General features: G+C 39.8%; 1 protein-coding gene across 1 annotated transcript; it reads left to right on the top strand.

The window, feature by feature from the left end:
• The first annotated feature begins 16,724 nt into the window (after window positions 1–16,724).
• LOC112763480 (uncharacterized) lies at window positions 16,725–19,010 on the top strand. Its single transcript, XM_025809136.1, has 3 exons — window positions 16,725–18,027; window positions 18,124–18,384; window positions 18,739–19,010. Exons 1-3 carry the CDS (start codon window positions 16,725–16,727, stop codon window positions 19,008–19,010), a joined length of 1,836 nt encoding a protein of 611 aa, XP_025664921.1.
• The last annotated feature ends 1,833 nt before the right edge of the window (window positions 19,011–20,843 follow it).

The following is a 20,843-nucleotide window of genomic DNA, read 5'->3' as shown; positions in this document are numbered from 1 at the left end:
AATTTTCACGCGACGCGACCGCCTCATTGATGCGTCCGCGTCGCAGGTCATGGGAGGAAAAAAATAAAACGAACAGAGAGTCACGCAAGAGCATGGCTGGAGGCGTGCCAGTGGCACAAATTGCCCCACGCGACCGCGTCGCCGACGCGTCCGCGTCACATAGGAACATTGGCCTCCCACGCGACCGCGTGACCCACGCGACCGCGTGCCCTGGATTTCGACGTGAAAAAGGGTGCACAACCGAAAGTTGTGCTAGAGTGGTGCTGGATTGGTGCTGAACGCACAATTCTTCCCACGCGGCCGCGTGACCGACGCGACCGCGTCATATCCTTTTAATGGCCACTCACGCGATCACATGCCCCATGCGATCGCGTCAACCCAGATTTGGCAAAAATAAAATTTCGAACAGAGAGTTGTGCGAGCGCGAGGCTGCCCTCGCGCCAGTAGCATGAAACATGTCACGCGACCGCGTGACCGACGCGGCCGCGTCATTCAGTATAAGCGCAAGTCGCACGACCGCGTGCCCCACGCGACCGCGTCGCTTGTGCCGCACAGCTTCCCTGGTTTGCCAATTATCTTATCTTTCTTTTCCTCAAATCCTATTTTCTCTTTTTCCTCCTTATTTCTTCCTTCTCCCTTCTTCCTTCTTTCTCACTTTTTACACTCTCACTCTCTCTCACCCCATTAACAAGGTTTTTCTTTTTCTTCTTCCCTCTTTACTTTTCTATTTTCTTCTTATTTTTATATGTTATCTTCTTTTCTTTTTATTTTCATTATTCATATTTTCTTTTTCTTTTTTTTCCCTTTTTACTTGGTGTTAGAAATTTATTTGAGTCATTATTTCTCATTATATGCTTGTGGATTGTTGTAAATTTGTTTGGCAATTATATATTACTTTTTAAAGGGTTGCTTGCATGTTCAATTTAATACTTTCTATACCTTAATTATCATGCATGCTATGTGTTTGTGAAATAGCCCATATCGCATTATGCACTTTTCTACGTTACTCTACTATTCAATGCTTGCTTTTCACAAAACCCTTTTTATATTTTATTACTTAAATATAATTGTTATTACAAATAAATTGTTAGTTTGAAAGACTTGGTAACCTAACTTGGATATTGAATGCTTGATCTATGCTCCTCATGCCTTTGCCTGCATGCCAATAAACCTCTTGCATTTATTTGTCCTCATATGCACTTGCTATATTTCCATTGATGACCTTTTCACATGTAGTCATGACCATGTGTTAACGACATCCTCTTTACCGTGCATTAATTTTCACTCCTACAACCCTCTTCCTTGCTCTTTCTCTTTGAACTTAATTCCCTTCCTCTTTCCTTTTTCAGGATGGCCACCAAGAAAGGAAAGGAGAAAGCTACTCCCAAACAACCAGCAAGAAGAGGAACAAAATGAGCATTGGTGGCAGAGCCCACTTCAACTGCGGTTAAACCCTCAACAAAAAGAACTAAGAGGATTATAAAGGTTGATGATAAAGAAAGAGCCTTCCCAGCAAAGGACACTGCGCGATTTCCCAATCGCTACTGTGAGCAGATGTTCCCCATCCTGGCAGAAAGGAGTTACAACAACGAATACCTTCTTCTCCTTCCAAACCATATTGCTACCTTTGTTGAGCCACAAATTGCACAAAGACAATGGGATTTCCTACATAGACAGCCGAGGCAGGTCAACCTTTCTTGGGTAGTCGAGTTCTACTCCAACTTCCACCTGCCAACCCTGCAGTCTATCTTTGTCCGTCAAAAGCAAGTTCCCATTACAGAAGAGGCCATTCAAAGAGCTCTAGGTCTTCCCCCTATTCCAGAAGGATTGGACACCATTCAAGAAGCTGCACTCAAGCGCAAGATGTACCAATTTGACTGGGACGCCGTTCTCAGAGTTATCGCACTACATGGCAGCCGTTGGATCTACGGATACCATCGTACCCGCCCTAAGGGAATATCAGCTTCAGCACTTACCTTGGAGGCTCGCGTATGGGCACAGATCATGTCCCATTACGTCTTTCCGAGCACTCACGAGTCCTCCTTCACTGCGGACATGGCCGTCCTACTATGGTGTATTCTTACAGACCAACCTCTGAATCTACCAAGACATATCCAGAATGCCATGGGACACGTACAAATTATGGGCAACTTACCTTTTTCCGCCTTGGTCTCAGAAATTACCTCCGGAAGTCAGGTACTGACCGACCTCCCCACACTTAAGGCTTTACACCGTCCTCAGTGCCACTGTCAGAAACAAAGGTGGGCTGGTAGTAGTATCTCCACATCCTTTACCAGCACAAGAAGCCATGATGGCCCCGACTGTGGAGATACTGCTACCAGCCCACCTTTGTTTCTGACAGATGGCACTGAGGACGGTGCAAAACCTTAAGTGTGGGGAGGTCGGTCAATACCTGACTTCCGGAGGTAATTTCTCTTCCCTAAACACCAATAAATTAGGATATTTAGTTAGTTTCTCTTTTGTAGAATATGATAAATTCCATAGTAATAGATTAGTTGCATGCATGTTCTACTTGATTGAAAAGACAATAAGTTTCTTCTAAGACTCTATTTTTGGAACAAAATTTCACTAATTTTAATTAAAACTTTTATGTTAAATTTGCTTGAAGTTGTATTTGGGACATGATCTTTAAGCTAAAAAACACACAGCCTGTGAGATTTGAGCCCTTATGCATGGTTACATTATTTAACAATAATTATTTTATTCTTGTGTGTTTACTTCTCTATGATTGTAATCTATATTTTGTTTCATCCTATATGTCCAATATTTATTATATTTATATGTTTGCATATGATTGAGGCCATTAATTGTTTAGCTCACTTATCCAAATTAAGCCTACCCTTTCAATTACCTTTGTTAGCCACTTTGAGCCTTTAAATCCAATTTATTCTATATTTTACCACATTACTAGCCTTAAGCGGAAAAACAATTATATATCCCAAACTGGATCTTTGGTTAGCTTAAGATTGAATTGTGTGTGCTAATTAAGTATGGGAAATTGTGGGAACAAAAGATAATAAGGAAATGTGTCATGATAATATAATGGGAATTTGGATACCTACTCATGTGAAACTATCAGAATTAAAAATCTATGTGCATTGATAAGCTATGTTTATTTTTATGTTTATGTAAAAAAAAAAAAACAAAAATATTCAATAAATAAATAAGGGGACAAAATTTCCCCAATGTTAAGTTAAGAATTCAAAGATCAATGCATGTATGATAAAATTAAAAATAAAAAGCTGATACATGAGTATGGAATGTGAAAGGAAAATTCTGGGTAGCTAGGTATGAATTCTAAAGTTATATAGAATATATATATGTTATGTTAAAGCTTGGGTTAATTATAGATTCAGTTTATAAGCTTACTTAACCATATATGTATCCTTACCATTACCTTGGCCCCATTACAACCTTGAAAAGACCTCATGATATTTGCATTGGTATATTAAATATTGTTGATTGATTAGGAGAAGAATAAAAATTAGAGAGCATGATTAGAGAAGGATAGAGTGATTGCCCTATACACTAGAGAGATTAAAGCGTACATACATCATCAGTGAGGGTTCAATGCTTAAAATTCTATGTCCCCTGCTTTCATGAGCTACCTTCTTGCATTTTTATCTGTTCTTACTGTATGAGAATTGAATTAGTGGAATTTGATTTGTAATTGTTTTGAAGAGCTTATTTACTATTGATCAAGTGGACAAGAATCATATAGTTGCATTTACATATATAGGTTGCATTGCATTGCATGAGTTTTACATGTTCCTACTCATTTGTTTTATCTCCTTTAATTAAGCATGAGGACATGCTAATGTTTAAGTGTGGGGAGGTTGATAAACCACTATTTTATGGTTAATAATGTGTTTAATTGTGTGGTTTTATCATGATCTTTCTTTAATTCCCTTTTCTATGTTATGAATTCCACATTCACAATGAGCGAGTAGTTCCCTAACTTGATGGGGAGTTGATTGAAAGGAACCCTTGAGTTGGAATGCTCAAAAGAGAAATTGTAATTGGGTTTATTGTTGGATTTCTCTCTAGTCACTAACGCCAGTCCTTCCAAGTAAGCGGATTAGGACTTGTGAATAGAAACAGCATTCCAACTTGTTTGACTTTCCCTTACCTAGTAAGGGATAACTAAACAGAACAACCTTCAATTATCAATTAATCTTGAGAGTACTGCAACAAGAATAGAACTTCCAACTAATCTACTCCCAGTCAAGGCTTTTTTTTAAATTACTTAATTTCTCCAATTTAATTTCCTATTTATTCAACTCAAACCCTTTTTGAAAACATCTGATTAGTAACATAGCACACCTTTCTGCAACTCGTTGGGAGATGACCTGGGATTCATACTCCCAGTATTTTAATTTTAATTTTTGTGACAACCCTTCTAAATTGATAAGCAGATTTCTGGTTGGTTAAGAACTATACTTGCAACGCATATCTTATAACAATTCTTAACTCGCCAATTTCCGCGACGTCATGATCCTTTCTAAGTTATTTCTAGTAATCCATTTTTACTCAGACCTCGTCAGGCCTCTTTCTATGGATTACTTTTTATAACTTTTGTAGCTTTCATGTCGATTGGTCCGACTTCTTCATGTCGGTCCATTCTAAGTTATTTTTAGCAATCCATTTTTACTCAGACCTCGTCAGACCTCTTTCTATGGATTACTTTTATAACTTTTTGCATTAATATGTTTTTATCACTTTTTCATCTTACTGATTTTGTCGAAGTCAGGCGGTGAGTTTGGTTCTAACATGGGCCGACCTTGTCGAAGTCGGGCGGTGAATTTGGTTTTCACCTTGCCGACCTTTGTAGAAATTCGGATGATGAATTCGATTTTCATCGTGGTCGGATGGTGAATTTGGTTTTCAACTTGCCGACCTGTAGCTTTGTAATCGGGCAATGGATTTTTGCGTACAGATTAGTGCGTTTTGGTAGAGAAACTTTGTAGAGAATCTGAAAAGTTTTATTCCAATAGATAGTAGACATATAGGCAAATAAAATATATACATGTGGGTGTTTACCCCTCTAAGTCAGGCAATTTTATAGATCTTGGTTTGGTGCCTCGTTAAAAAACCTTTTCAGGAAAAAGAGTGCGCCTTGACCTAAGATATTTATTACCTCCTAACTATAATACCTTCTTAGGTTGCAGGCATGCCACGACCTTGGTAGCTCTCACCCTTCGAGTTCGGACACCCTGTAGTAGCCTTTTCCCAGTGCCTCTGTGACTCAATAGGGTCCTTTCCAATTAGCTGCTAGCTTCCCCTCTCCTGGTCGACTTGTTCCGATATCATTTTGGATTAGGATGAGGTCGTTGTTGGAAAAGCTTCACTGTACTACCTTCCAATTGTATCTTGAGGCCATTCGACGTTTTAACGCCTCCTCCTTGATCCGAGCTCTTTCTCGAATTTCTGGAAGTAGGTCGAGATCTTTTCTTTGGAGTTGGGAGTTTGTCTCTTCATTGTAGTAGATCCTTATAGGGGATCCTTCTTCGATTTCTACTGGGATCATTGCCTCCATTCCGTAAGGCAATCGGAAAGGTGATTCCTTTGTGGTGGAGTGTGGAGTTGTCCGATATGCCCATAGGACTTATGGGAGCTCTTCAGCCCAGGCTCCCTTTGCGTCCTGTCATCTGCGGTTTAACCCAGCCAATATGACTTTGTTAGCGGCTTCTGCTTGTCCATTAGCTTATGGGTGTTCTACGGATGTGAATTGGTGCTTTATTTTCAAGTCAGCTACCAACTTCCTGAAACCTGTGTCTGTGAATTGGGTGCCATTGTCTGTGGTGATGGAGTACGAAATCCCAAACCTTGTAACAATGTTTCTGTACAAGAATTTCCGACTTCTTTGAGCAGTGGCATTAGCTAGGGGCTCTGCCTTAATCCATTTTATGAAGTAATTTACCCCTACAATAAGGAACTTGACTTGTCCTGATCCTTGGGAAAAGGGTCCAAGGAGGTCGAGTCTCCATTTTGCGAATGGCCAAGGTGATGTTACGCTGATTAGCCTCTCTGGTGGGGTGATGTGGAAGTTAGCATATTTTTTACATGGTGGGCATGTCTTAATGAACTTGGTTGCTTCTTTCTGTAAATTCGGCCAAAAGAACCCGGCTCGAAGTACTTTTTTGGAGAGAGCTCGTGCTCCGAGGTGATTGCCACACAGGCCGTTGTGTACTTCTTCCAAAACTTCCCTGGTGTTGGATGTCGGCATACATTTCAACAGGGGTGTTGAAATTCCTCTCTTGTATAAGATGTTGTTTATAGTGTTATAGTATTGTGCCTCCCGCTTTAGCCTCTTCTCCTCTTTCTTGTCTGTGGGAAGTGTCTCTGATCTGAGGTAGTTGATTATGGGGGTCATCCATCTTTGGTCCTGACCTATTATGGCTAGAATCTTTTCTTCCTCCGAAATTGATGGAATCTGTAGTATTTCCTGGATGAGGCTTCTATTATTGCCCCCTGGTTTAGTGCTGGCTAGTTTTGAGAGTGCATAACATATTTCCCGAGCTGTCTGAGCTGTTCCTTAGTTTTGTCTAGATATTTTTTCATGGTAGGGTCCTTAACTTGGTAGCTCTCTACTATTTGTGAGGTGACTACTTGTGAATCGCTGAAGATGATAAGCTTTTGAACTCCCACCTCCTTAGCTAGCCTCAAACCAGCTAGCAATGTTTCGTATTCGGCCTGGTTATTGGAAGCAGGGAACTCAAATTTTAGTGAGAGTTCGATTTGGGTTCCCTGATCGCTTTCTATTATCACACCTGCACCACTCCCGGTTTGTTTAAAGAGTCGTCTACATAAAGGTTCCATTTCGTAGGAGTTTCTGGGGTGTCAGTGTACTCAACAATGAAGTCGGACAAATACTGTGACTTGATGGCTGTCCGAGCTTCATACTGAAGATCAAACTCAGATAGCTCGAATGCCCACTGTAGAATTCTTCCAACTAAATCTGTCTTCTGTAGAATACCTTTTATGTGTTGGTTGGTCCGAACCTTGATGGTGTGAGCTTGAAAATATGGGCAGAGTCATTGAGAGGTTAGTATGAGAGCGTAGGTGAACTTTTCTATTTTTTGGTAGTTCAGTTTGGACCTTTGTAGGGCTTTACTGATGAAGTAGATGGGTTGTTGTCCCTTTTCGTCTTCTCTGACTAGCGCTGAGGCTATTGACTGATTTTCTACTGCGAGAAACAATACAAGTGGTTCTCCTTCCCGTGGTCGAGTTAGAATAGGTGGTTGTCCCAGGAATCTTTTGAAATCCTGGAAAGCCTGCTCGCATTCTGTCGTCCATTCAAATCTTTTTCTCTTCCTCAAAGTGGCGTAGAAGGGAAGAGATCTTATGGCCGATCCAGCTAGAAATCTGGACAAGGCTGCCAGTCTCCTGTTGAGTTGTTGTACTTCTTTAACACAGGTCGAACTTTTCATGTCAAGTGTAGCCCGGCATTTATCCGGGTTCGCCTCAATTCCTCGTTGTGTTAACATGAAACCCAGAAATTTGCCAGCTTCTATTACAAAGGTACACTTTGTGGGATTAAGTCGCATGCCATGCTTTCTGATGGTGTCGAACACTTTAGTGAGGTCGGACAGTAATAACTCCTTACTTTGTGTTTTTACCAACATGTCATCCACATATACCTCCATGAGTTTCCCGATATGGTCTGCGAAGACCTTATCATTAATCTTTGGTAGGTAGCTCCCGCATTTTTGAGTCCGAATGGCATGACGATATAACAATAATTTGCTTTTAGGGTTAGGAATGAGGTCTTTTCTTGATCAGGTGGGTACATTGGGATTTGATTATATCCCGAGTAAGCGTCCATGAAGGAAAGGTACTTGTATCCAGAGGAGGCATCCACCAGAGTGTCTATGCTTGGGAGTGGATATGGATCATTTGGACAGTCTTTATTGAGGTCGGTGTAATCAGTGCACATCCTCCATTTTCCATTTGACTTTTTCACCAATACAACGTTGGCTAGCTATAGTGGGTACTTGACTTCTCTTATGAATCCTGCCTCCAGTAAAGCTTGTACCTGTTCTTCCACGGCTTTGGATCTCTCTGGTCTGAGCTTTTGACGCTTCTGTTGTACTGGCCGAGATCCTGGGTATACTGCCATTTTGTGGCATATTAGTTTGGGATCTATGCCCAGCATGTCTGCGGCCTTCCATGCAAAGAGGTCGGGATTATCCCTTAGGAACTGTATTAGAGACTCCTTTATGTCTCTTGTCAAAGTCACCCCAATATTTGTTATTTTATCTGGGATATCTCCGATTTGGACTTCCTCGACCTCGCCCTCAAGTTGTGGACGAAGTTCTTCCCGACCTCGAACTCTTCCGAGTTTGATAGTGTTGACTTTTTCTCCTTTGCCTCTAAGGTTCAGACTTTCGTTGTAACAGCGTCACACAATTTTCTGCTCTCCTTTTATCGTGGCGATCCCTTCTGGGGTTGGAAACTTCATGCATAGATGTGGAGTCAAAACTACTGCGGGAAGCTGATTTAGCGTTGTTCGACCTATCAGGGCATTGTAGGCTGAGCTCATGTCGATTACGATGTAGTCTATGTTGAGTGTCCTTGATTGGGTTCCCTTTCCAAAGGTGGTGTGTAGTGAGATATATCCAGGGGGTTGGGTTGGAGTGTCTCCTAGTCTAAACAAGTTCTTCGAATATGCTCTGAGCTTTTTTTCTTATAGGCCGAGTTTGTCGATTTAAACAAGATATCCGCCGAGCTTCCTTGGTCCACCAGCGTGCGGTGTAGGTTGGCATTGCCAATATGATAGTAATGACCATGGGATCATCATGTCCCAGGATGATGCCTGCCGTATCTTCTTGGGTAAAAGTAATAGTAGGGAGGTCCGGTGATCCTTCTCCTCCTCCAACGTGATATACTTCTTTAAGGTGCCTTTTGCGAGATGATTTGGAGATCCCTCCTCCTGCGAATCCTCCATTTATCATGTGAACGTGCTTCTCTGGGGTGCGGGGTGGTTGTTCAGCTCATCTAACTTCTTCATCTCTTCTTCTTTTTCTAGGTTCATCCATTTTGTTGGCTAAGTATCGATCTAGTCGTCCCTCTCTTACCAAATTTTCTATGACATTCTTTTGGTCGAAGCACTCGTTTGTAGGATGTCCATAGATTCGGTGGTATTCACAGTATTCTATCTGATTTTCCCCTCTTTTCTTGCTTTTGATTGGACGAGGTGGTGGAATCTTCTCGGTGTGGCATGCTTCTCGGAAAACGTCCACAAGAGATACCCGAAGAGGGGTGTAATTGTGGTATTTTTTAGGCTTCTCACCGTGTTGATCTTCTTTTTTCCTGGACTCTTTATCCTTATCCCAGGAGGAGTAGGAGAATCCAGATTTTGAGGTCTCTCCTAGCCGAGAATTTTCTTCTATGTTGATATACTTCTCTGCCCGTTCTTGCACTTTATTTAAAGATGTTGGGTGTTTCTTTGATATAGAGTGACTAAAGGGTCCTTCTCACAAGCCATTGATGAGACCCATAATGGCTGCTTCTGTTGGTAGGCTTTGTATGTACAAGCATGCTTTGTTGAATCTTTCCATGTAAGACCGAAGACACTCCCGATCTCCTTGTTTGATTCCTAATAGGCTTGCGGCGTGCTTGGCTTTGTCCTTCTGAATGAAAAATCTGGCACTTCTTGGCTAAGTCATCAAAACTTGTGATGGATCTGGGAGGTAGACTATCGAACCACTTAAGCTGTCTTTGTTAGGGTTGTCGAGAGGGCTTTGCAACGGATAGCGTCCGAGGCATCGGTGAGATACATTCTGCTTCTGAAATTGCTGAGATGATGGCTTGAATCGGAGGTACCGTCGTATGGGGTCATGTAGGAAGCTTTAAAATCCTTCGGAACTTTAGCTTTCATGATCTCTTTGGTGAAGGGATCCTGATCTTTAGGGGAGTTGTCCTCGTGTCCGGGTTGGATGGTTTTAGTTTTTAGGTCGGCTTCAAGTTTTAGGAGTTGTCCTCTAACTCTCGACGTCGCTTGGTTTCTCTTCGGAGGTCTCTTTTGGCTTCACGTTGGAATTTAGCCTCCTGTTCGAGCTGCTTGAGCTGATTTTGTTATTCTCAGAGGGCTTCTAAAATTTCTGTATTTGGTGTCCGCATTCTTGTGCGGTGTCCTGTTTTCCAAATCACAGTTGTGGTTGTTGTCCATGTTGTCAGCTATGGTGATGGGATGAGTTCTAGGTTCCCCGAAAACGGCGCCAATGTTCCGCGGGTTACCTGAAACTGAAGGTCGATCTCGGCTGAGATCTGCTGTGATGGTCGGAGCTGACGTGTATGACTTGTTGGACTTGATGGTGCTGCTGATCCTTCGTCACCAGAGGGTGGTGGTACCTGTAAGAGACTCCGATGCTTAAGTTAGCATGGACTTTAAGCAGGTTTTTAGTAGAATTAGAGTATGAGTTATACCTGGGTACTCTAGTGTATTTATAGTAGCGTAGGCTGACCTTTCCAGATAAGATAGGTTAGTTATCTTATCTTATCTTTGAGTGAAGTCATCTTATCTTTAAGGGGAACCGCCCTTATCTCTCCAGGCTTTGGCTGCCTTTAGATTGGGCTATGTTCCTTCATTTGGGCCTTTCTTGGGCCTTTGTAGCAATTTGGCCGAACTCCTTGCGAGGAGGTCGGGTAATTCCGACCTAAAGAGGTCGGTCGTTTTGTCGTCAATCAGCCCGGGTCATACAGCTCGACCCAGAGCATGAACACTTAGTTTAAGTATGGGGAGGTTTGATAAACCCCAATTTTGTGGTTAAATATTGAGTTGAATTTAGGGGATTTTATCAACTTGTATCACATTTATTCAATGAAATAGCATGTGTTGTGAAATTCTCCTAATTTGCACTTAAGAGTTAAAAATGTGCTTTTTGAGCCTTTAATTTGATAAATTTAATTCACTTTGATTCTATTTGATACCTTGATATGTTTGTTGAGTGATTTCAGGTTCATAAGGCAAGGATTGGATGGAAGAAGTGAAGAGAAAAGCATGCAAAGTGGAGAATTCATGAAGAAATGAGGATTTGGTGGATTCAAGACCACGCGCACGCGTCACCCATGTATACACGCGAGAAGGACATTTTCCAAGCAACACGCAGGCGTTGCCCACGCGCACGCGTGACACTAGTCACGTGGCCTCATTATAGTGAAAACGCTGGGAGCGATTTCTAAGCCATCCAGGCCCAATTCCAACTCATTTCTGAGGCTATTTGATGCATAATTCAAGATGGAAACATGCCTTAGGTTAGTTCTAGAGAGAGAACTCCCTCTTTCCTCTAGAAATTAGGGTTCTTAGTTTAGTTTTCTCTTAGATTTAGGTTTAATTACTTGTTTTGATTTAGTTTCTTTTACTTTTCCTTGTTGATTTTCTTCAATCTTCTTAGTTTCTCTTGTTAATTTCTCTTTTGAGCCAATTTTTAGTTTATGAACTGTTGTAAATTTTACTTTTCTTTAATGTAATTTGAGGTTTTATGTTCTTTTCTTGATTGTTTGAGTTGTTATTGTTAATTTCTTGCATTGGATAGTGGTAGAATTTATTATTCCTTGTAATTTTACTATGCTTTCCTTTTGGGCATTCGAAGTGTTTGACAAAATATTTGGTTGGATGTTAGAGTCGATTTTGAGCATTCTTGGCTTGGAAAGAGAAATTGGGCAATCTTGAGTCATTAATACCCAATTTAGATTAGTGATCTAGAGTGATTAGTTAGTCTTGTATCCATTAACATTACTTATGAATTGGGATTGACTAGTCCTATTTGACTTTCTCTTAATGTGAAGATAACATTATACATGATTCCAATGTTGGAGATGATGAAATAGGATTAGCTCTTTGGCAACTATTGTATGAAAATTAATGACTAGGATAGAAAGCCTTGATTCTCAATCTTTGCCATGATTGCCACTTTTAGTATTTGTTACATTGTTGTTTCCTTCAACTAGTATTGAAATCAAGAATTAATTGGGAACTTTGATCTATGAATAATTTGTAGGTAGAGGAGCGTGGTGTTCCAGTGGAAGAATTGTTAGAAGATGATGAAGTTTTCTGCATCGGAACTACTGTGGTTATCAACCCTATTTTCTCTGTAACCTATAATAAAACAAAGTAAGAATTAAGAAGCTATATCTTAAATGCTGTTTTACTATATTATGTGTTGTGTAATGTGTATTTGCGCAATGCAGAGTCAAATATAAAACAGGATCAGGAATAGTATCTTCAAAATTGTATGAGAGTCTTGTATGTCTTGGGGAATTAATGATATCAGTCATTGATAAATATTTTTCTAACTACTTTTTTATATAATTATGCAGGGTAACAATGAAGATTAAGCTGATTATTATTATGGTTTATTGGCTAACATAGAGTACTGTTTAGAATGTTTACATGTATGATTGACTAATGACTTTTATTAGAAGATACTTATGTATGTAGGATATATTTTTTTGTAGAGTATTAGTAGTAAATTCTAAGTGATATTATGATTATTTTGATATTATTTAAAGAAATTATTTAGTATAATTATGTATTTAATTTTATTTTAAAATATTCAACACATTTAAATAAAAATGCAGAATTATTATACACATAATCATATTATTAATTATTATGTTGTATTAATAATTATTAGAAATTTTTATATATATATATATATATATATATATATATATATATATATATATATACAGGAAAAAGAAAAAGAGACCTCAGGCTACACTTATATACAGTAGCTATAGTATACAAAAAAAAAAAAAACGAGACCTAAGGCTGCACTTATATACAGTAGCTATAGTATAAAAAAAAAATGAGGGACCTAAGGCTACACTTATAAAAAGTAGCCATGGTATACAATGTGGCTACGCTTTACAGGTGATGCAGTAGCATTAAAAAGCATAGCCTATTCTAGCGAAAATGGAAGCTGAAAAGTGTAGCCTTTGGTCTTGGACAGCATCACTTGAAAAGCGCACCCTATTCTCAAACACCAAAAGCGTAGCCCTTGGTGCAGAAAAGCATAGCCTTTGAGAATAGGCAACGGCCGAATAGGAATCACCCCAAAAAGCGTAGCCGTAGCCTAAAGCATCAATTTTTTTTTTTACTTTTGGTTACACTTTTCAACTATAGTTGAATGGGTGTTTTTCTTGTATTGATTTTTGAAGGATCCACTGCAATTTTCCCTTGTGATATAACATGCCCCAAGAATGCCACCTTCTTTGTCCAGAATTCGCACTTTGATAGTTTAGCATATAACTTCCAAGTCCTCAGTATCTGCAATACAGTCCTTAGATGCTCTTCATGCTCTCTTTCTGTCTTTGAATAGATGAGGATGTCGTCCATGAAAACCACTACGAATTGATCAAGGTACGAATGATAAACCCAATTTTAGGTTTTATCTTGTGTAGAATTTGAGGAGTTTTATCAACATTCCATCACACTTATTCATATAAAATGCATAGTTTTATGCTTCCTTCCTAATTTTGCTTAATGGTTGAAAATATGCTTTTTAGGTCCTAAATATGCTATATTTTAATCTCCCTTTATTACCATTCAATGTCGTGATCTATTTATTGAGTGATTTTAGAGTTTATAGGGGCAAAAATGGTCTATAAGAGAGAAAGGAAGCATGCACAAGTGGAAGGAGCATGAAAAATGGAGCTTTGGAGCATTGGCATCGACGTGCACGCGTGGCCGACGCGCACGCGTGGGAGCTTGGTTCTGGGATTGGCACACAAGAGTTGACGCATTCGCATGGCTGGGCAAAAATCTCATCGACGTGTACGCGTGCATGACACGTACGCGTGGCTCGCAAAAACCCAGACGACGCGTATCCGTGACCGACACGCACGCGTGACGCTCGGCACATGACTTCATTAGTGAAATCGTGGCTGGCAATTTCTGAGGAGCTTCAGGCCCAATTTGAGCTAAATTCTGGAGGGAAAAGACCCAAGGAACAAAGGATTGAGGTGGATTCACACATTAGACAATTTTTTAGCTAGTTTTTGAGTTCATGTTTCTAGAGAGAGAAACTCTCACTTCTCTCTAGGCTTTGACTTTCTCAATTTCAATTCCACTTGAATCCTTTGGTTAGATCTGAATTTAATTCAATTTTACTTTGCTCTAATGTGTAGATCTCATTCTTATACTCTCATTTTAGTGTTCTTGTTACTCTAGTTATTTTGGATGTAGGATTTGGATCTTGTTTACATTGATTTCTATTAATGCATTAAGGAATTTCGTGTTCATTGTTGTTAATTGCTTGATTGTGGTAAATTGCTTGTAGTAGATAGCGTTAGCTTTGAATATTCTTCTTAATTTCACAATGTCTTGCATTCTTGTTCACCAAGTGTTTGAAGAAATGTCAACTGTAGTTATGGAGTAGATCTTCACTCATGGCTTGGGGTTGGGTAATTGGAGACACTTGAATTGTCAAGATCTGATTGACAATTGGAAATTGCTAGTTGATTTGAATACCACTAAAGCTAATCTTTCCTTAGGATTTGACTGGGACTTATGGACTCAAATTGATTATCTCCACTTGACTTTCCTTCGTAGTTAGATGTTAACTAAGTGGAGCAATAGCCAATTAATGTCACAATTGATGGAGGCAATGATGACAGGAATTCTAATTCTCACCCCTAGCCAAGGATTTTATATTGATTGATTGTCATTCACCCTTGTTTAGTTAAAATTCTTGTGTTCCTTAGTCTAATTGTTAGTTGTTCATTGTTTTAATTCAAGTTCATTTACTTTTCTTGTATTCAATCCCAAAATACCAAGAGAACTCCTAACCAATGATGTGCATCTTAGGGCAACTCCTAAGGAGAACCACCCGGGATTCTACTCCGGGCAATTGATTTTGAATTATGGTGACACATTTTCTAAGTTTGATGCGATGTAGCTTGTTTGTTTAGACTATACTCATGACGGAATTTATTGGTAAAATTCTAGACTGACAAAATATCACGCATCAAAATGGCGCCATTGCCGGGGAGTTGCATATGTGTGCCATGTTATTGGTTAGTGTAAATATGTTGATATGTGAATACTTGAATTTTTCTTGATTATTTGCTAGTTCAATTGTTAGTTAGGTTTAATCTTTGTTTAGTGCATTTTGTTGTCATGACCTCTATGCTTCTTTCATTAAATGACGCGTTCATTACCGGATCCGAGTTTGGCTACCTTTGATCCTGAAATTGAGAGGACTTTGCTCCATATTAGGCAAGCTCGGAGATGGTTAGCCTTTGGAGGTGGTGAACGGGTTCCTACCAATTCACCAACCTTACCCGAGGTTGAATCCAAAACGTCATTTGAGGAAGGAACTATCTACTCTTCCATTGATACTACTAATACCTCTTCTATTGATTTAAGTACCGATACTATGGCCACTCTAAGAAGAGTCACCCTTAAGGAAGTCGGTGCTCTGGACTTTGTTCTTCAACCACTTCAAGTGCGTCATCTAGAGTTGAATGCTAATTTTGAGCTGAAAACCGCCTTGATTAATCTCCTACCCAAGTTCCATGGACTTGCTGCTCAAGATCCTATTAGACACCTTAGAGACTTTCAAGGTGTATGCTCAACAACTAGGCGGGAGGGTTTCGAAGAGGTTGCTATTTGACTGTTTGACTTCCCATTCTCTCTTGAGGGAAGAGCTAAAGAGTGGTTATACACCTTGCCCGATGAGATTGTTAGTGATTGGGATTTGCTTAGAAGGGAGTTTTTAGATAAATTCTTTCCTCCAGAGGTGATAGATAGGTTAAAGAAACAAATCTCATGTATTGTCCAAGGTGAATTGGAAACTCTCTATGAGTATTGGGAATGGTTTCGGAAGCTTCTTGACTCATGCCCTCACCACATGATTGACACTCTAGTGTTGATTAGCTCTTTTTGCCAAGGAATAAAACCTCAAGACAAGATCCTCTTGGATGCTTCAAGTAATGGTTCCTTGACAAAGTATAAAACAGCGGAGGGAGCATGGCAACTAATCATCGATTTGGCCGAGTTCATCCAACATGCTAGACAAAGAAAAAATCATCCAAGAGCCATAAATGAAGTTTCTTCTAGTAGTGATACTGCCACCCTTACCAAGACCTTAGGAGAGATGACCAACATTCTCAAGCAACTCCAACTCAATCGACAACAACCTTCACCTGCTTAACCATAACAATGTCAACAGTTGGTTCCCCAAAGAGTGTGCAGAATTTGCTCTTGTTACTCCCATTACACCGATGAATGCCCAAATCTCTAAGAGGACAATACCTTGGTAGCCACTAATGCCTACTAAAATCGTCCAAACCAGGGGTATCATCAATAAGGAGGCAACTATAATCAAGGAGGTAACTACAATCAAGGTTGGCAAGACAATTCCGACCATGGATGGAGAGACAACTATAATAAAGGAGGAAGGGACAATGATGGGAATCAAAGGTGGAATAACAACCACCAACAAAACCGGTACCAACAAAACCCTCCATACCAACAATAAAACCAAGGAAAAGCCTATCAAGCCTACCAACCACCTCACCAAAGGCAAGCACCTCAACTCAACCAACCATAAGTGCCCCAAATCACATACCCTCCTTCTTCCTCCAACCAAGACGAGACACTCTATTCTATTCTTCAAGGATAAAAAGAGTTTCATGCTTCACTTAACTCTAGCATCAATGGTCTTACCTCTACCATCCAAGCCCTTCTTTCCTGTATGGAACCAACCTCTACCTCTAATGTTCAACCCTCAAGCTCTAGTGCACTACCTTCTCAATCTTTACCCAACCCCAAGGGTGGCATTAATGCCATCACCTTGAGGTCCGGCGCTAAATTGCAAGAGAGGAGTCTCGAAGAGCCAAGCCCAATAGAAGTCACTCAAGACGAGGATGTTGTTGCGGTAGAAGAAGTCGAAGAGGAGGATGAGGTACAAGAGGTATTTGAAGAAGAAGTTGATCAACAAAGGGGCGAAGTTCCTAAGGATGGAAATGTCTTGCAAGAAGCTACTCTAATTCCATTTCCCACATTGGCAAGGAAGACTAAGAAGCATGTTGAGCTAGATCCCAAGATGGTGGAGATATTCAAAAAGGTTGAGGTAACTATTCCTTTTTTTGATGCTATTCGCCAAGTCCCTAAATATGCGAAGTTTCTAAAGGATTTGTGCATGAACAAGGAAAGGATTCATGATTTAGAAACTATTCCATTGGGAAGCTCAATTTCGGATTTGATGGGTGATATACCGGATAAATGTGGTGATCTCGGGCCTTATTTAGTCACTTGCACTATAGATAGGGTACAATTTGTTGATTGCATGTGTGATCTAGGCACTTGTGTGAGCATTATGACTTTGTCTGTTTATGAGGTCTTGAAGCTTCCACCCTTCAAACGGTCGGCCACCTGGTTTATTTTGGCGGATAAAAGTATAATTTCTGTGGTTGGCATTGTAGAGGATGTTCTAGTGAGTATAAAGGGGTTGGTCTTTCCGATTGATTTCCATATTCTTAAGATGCCCCCTAGTGACTCCGGAAGGACATCATCTATCTTGCATGGGAGGCCATTCTTGAAGACCTCTAGGTTTAAATTGGATGCTTTTTCGGGTACCTACTCTTTTGAGATCGATGGAAGAGCGGTGAGCTTTAATCTTGATGAAGCCATGAGACATCCACCGGAGGACCATTCTATCTTCCAATGTGATATGATTGATAATGTTGTGGCCGAAGTCCACCGTGATAGTCTTGATGGGAAAAGTATGATTCAAGGTCCAAGTGTGGGGAACCCCCATGAATGTGAAAAAGATACCTTACCACCTCCGGTGTTGCCGGATGACCAAGTGCCAAGTCATGAACAAAGTGTAGAGTTGAAACCACTTCCATCCCACCTAAAATATGCCTTTCTTAAAGAGAATCAAAAGCTCCCGGTCATAATTGCAAAGGAGCTCACACCCCAACAAGAGGAGAAGTTGCTTAATATATTGAGAAGAAACAACAGGGCTATTGGGTGGAGTTTGGCAGACTTAGTTGGCATAAGACCTCAAGTTTGTGAACACTAAATTTCTCTAGAAGAAGGAGCCAAACCCATTTGGCAACCTCAAAGGCGTCTAAATCCTACCATTCTAGAGGTTGTGAAGAAGGAGGTAACCCGGCTGCTAGAAGCCGACATTATTTATTCGATTTTGGATAGTGAGTGGGTGAGCCCCGTGCAAGTGGTTCCAAAGAAATCTGGTGTTACTACAATCAAGAATGAGAATGGGGAGCTTATAGCCACAAGGGTTCAAAATTCATGGAGGGTCTATATTGACTATAGGCGCTTGAACTTGGCCACAAGGAAGGACCACTTTCCGTTACCATTCATCGATCAGATGCTTGATCGCTTGTCCGGTAGATCTCATTACTGTTTCTTAGATAGCTATTCTGGTTATTTCCAAATCCACATTGCTCCAGAAGACCAAGAGAAAACCACTTTCACATGCCCCTTTGGAACATATGCCTACAAAAGAATGCCCTTTGGCTTGTGCAACGCACCGGCTACGTTCCAAAGGTGTATGATGAGTATATTTGCGAATCTTCTTGAGCATTGCATGGAGGTGTTTATGGACGATTTTAGTGTTTATGGGGACTCCTTTGATCTTTGTTTCGACAATCTTGCAAAAGTATTAGAGAGATGTACTAAATCAAACCTTGTGCTTAATTTTGAAAAATGCCATTTTATGGTGAGACAAGGTATTGTTTTAGGTCACATCGTCTCTAATGATGGTATTTCTGTTGATCCGGCAAAGGTCGATGTTATTTCTGGTTTGCCTTACACCTATTCTGTGAGGGAAGTCCGTGCTTTTCTTGGTCACGCAGGTTTTTACCGGCGTTTCATCAAGGACATTAGTAAGGTTGCACTATCTCTCTCTCGGTTATTGCAAAAGGATGTGGAATTTGATTTGAGTGAAGATTGCATGGAGGCATTTGACATTGAAGATTGCATGGAGGCATTTGCCATTCAAGATCATGTGTGACGTATCAAACTATACGGTAGGAGAGGCGCTAGCTCAGCATGAGGGTAAGAATCCTTATGTCATTGCCTATGCCTCTAAGACTTTAGATGGAGCCCAGTCTAATTATACTACTACTGAGAAGGAATTTTTAGCAATTGTCTTTGCCCTGGATAAATTCCGGGCTTATTTACTTGGCTCTAAGGTGGTAGTATATTCGGACCATGCAACTTTAAAATATTCGTTGGCCAAGAAAGAATCGAAACCAAGGTTGATCCGATGGGAATTGCTTTTGCAAGAGTTTGATCTAGAGATCAAAGATAGGAGTGGTTCCCAAAATTTAGTGACGGACCCCTTGAGTCGCCTGGAGCACACAAAGGGTGATTCTACTCTATCAGTGATACATTTCCTCTTGAGGGCTTGCTAGCAATATCCGAGGTGATCCCTTGGTATGCACCCATTGCTAATTACTTGGTTGGTCGTACCTTTCCTTGTAACACCCTAATTAACCTAAGCTTTACCTCGCATCGTAAAGCAAAGGTTAACCAGAGATTACGACAGTTCTAAAGCTCATACATATAATATATAGAAAGAATAATATAATCTAGAAGACCAATGAAAGATATAGCTCAAATTTTGGATTTTAAAAGCGCAAAACATACTAACTAAGCTACTAGCTTAAGGCACAAGAAACAGATAAGATATAACAAAAGGTAAGTATATAATATCATAGGAAACTAGCCATGGCTCGTAGAGTTTAAGCCGGCTAGCCATATACAAGTATACAAAACCATACAGTGAAAACAACTTATAAAAGTTTTGCTCTCTCAAATGTAAGCCTCTAGGAAAAACAAAATACAAAAGGAGAGATGTATAAACAAATTAAACCAAACAGACTCCAAAAGAATCCAAGGTCCCCCGCTTCTTTCACCATCCAAAGTAACTCACTGATGAGAGGAACCTTTGCGTGGTCTAGAAATTTACGGATAAATCCTCGTTGCAAGTATAGTTTCTAAACCTTCAAAAGTCCTTTCATACAAACGTTTTGGTTGTCACAAGTAACAAACCCCTAAATAAATTGATAACCGAAGTATTCAAAACTTGGGTCGTCTTCTCAAGGAACTGTAGGGAAGTATGTTCTTATTATTGGTTATGGAGATTGTAAATTGGGGTTTTGAGAATGAGGAGGGAATGATTTAATTAGCAAATAAAGTAAATAAAGAACAAGCAATTTAAATGGCAAGTAAAACGAACAAATGACTGTAAATAAACTTTTGGCAAGGTATGAGAAATTAGAGGTCCTATCCTAGTTATCCTTATCAATGATGATGAGAATTGAATCTTAATTCAACTTTGTTAACCTTTACTAAGATAAAGGAAGGTCAAGGGATTAATTGGTTTGATCTTCGAATCCTATTTATTTCCTAAGAAAAGATTGGGATTATTGAAGTTCATTTAATTAACAAGATAACAATTATCATTCATGTTTGAGTTTGATAACTCCTGAGTTACTGATTTCTTAACCAAGACCAAAAAGAAGAAAAGTAAATCTACTGGAATAAAAATGTCTTCAGATGGGAATAACAATAATGTAAATAAGAGAAAGCAATATTCAACTGAAATACCTCAAATAACATTAATTCAAAAGAGTAATATGTAACATGAATGTAGCATAAACCAAATAGGCAACATAACTAATATAAGCAATAGAGTATCTGAAAGTAAGAGATGAATATAAAGTAAAAGAACATTGAACCTGGGATCGAGAGTCACTCCTAAATCTAAGAGAAATCCTAAATCCTAATCCTAAGAGAGAGGAGAGAATCTCCCTCTCTAAACTAAATTTAAATCATGAAA

Source organism: Arachis hypogaea, chromosome 17 (assembly GCF_003086295.3).
Source record: "Arachis hypogaea cultivar Tifrunner chromosome 17, arahy.Tifrunner.gnm2.J5K5, whole genome shotgun sequence".
Lineage (NCBI taxonomy): Eukaryota > Viridiplantae > Streptophyta > Magnoliopsida > Fabales > Fabaceae > Arachis > Arachis hypogaea.
This window is presented reverse-complemented; position numbering and strand designations above follow the sequence as displayed.

Coding starts and splice junctions, on each gene's coding strand:
- LOC112763480 (XM_025809136.1), top strand. CDS start 16,725: ATGGAACCAACCTCTACCTCTAATGTTCAACCCTCAAGCTCTAGTGCA. Junction 18,028..18,123: donor GAGTTTGGCAGACTTAGTTG/GCATAAGACCTC, acceptor CTACCATTCTAG/AGGTTGTGAAGAAGGAGGTA. Junction 18,385..18,738: donor GATGCTTGATCGCTTGTCCG/GTAGATCTCATT, acceptor GTATTGTTTTAG/GTCACATCGTCTCTAATGAT.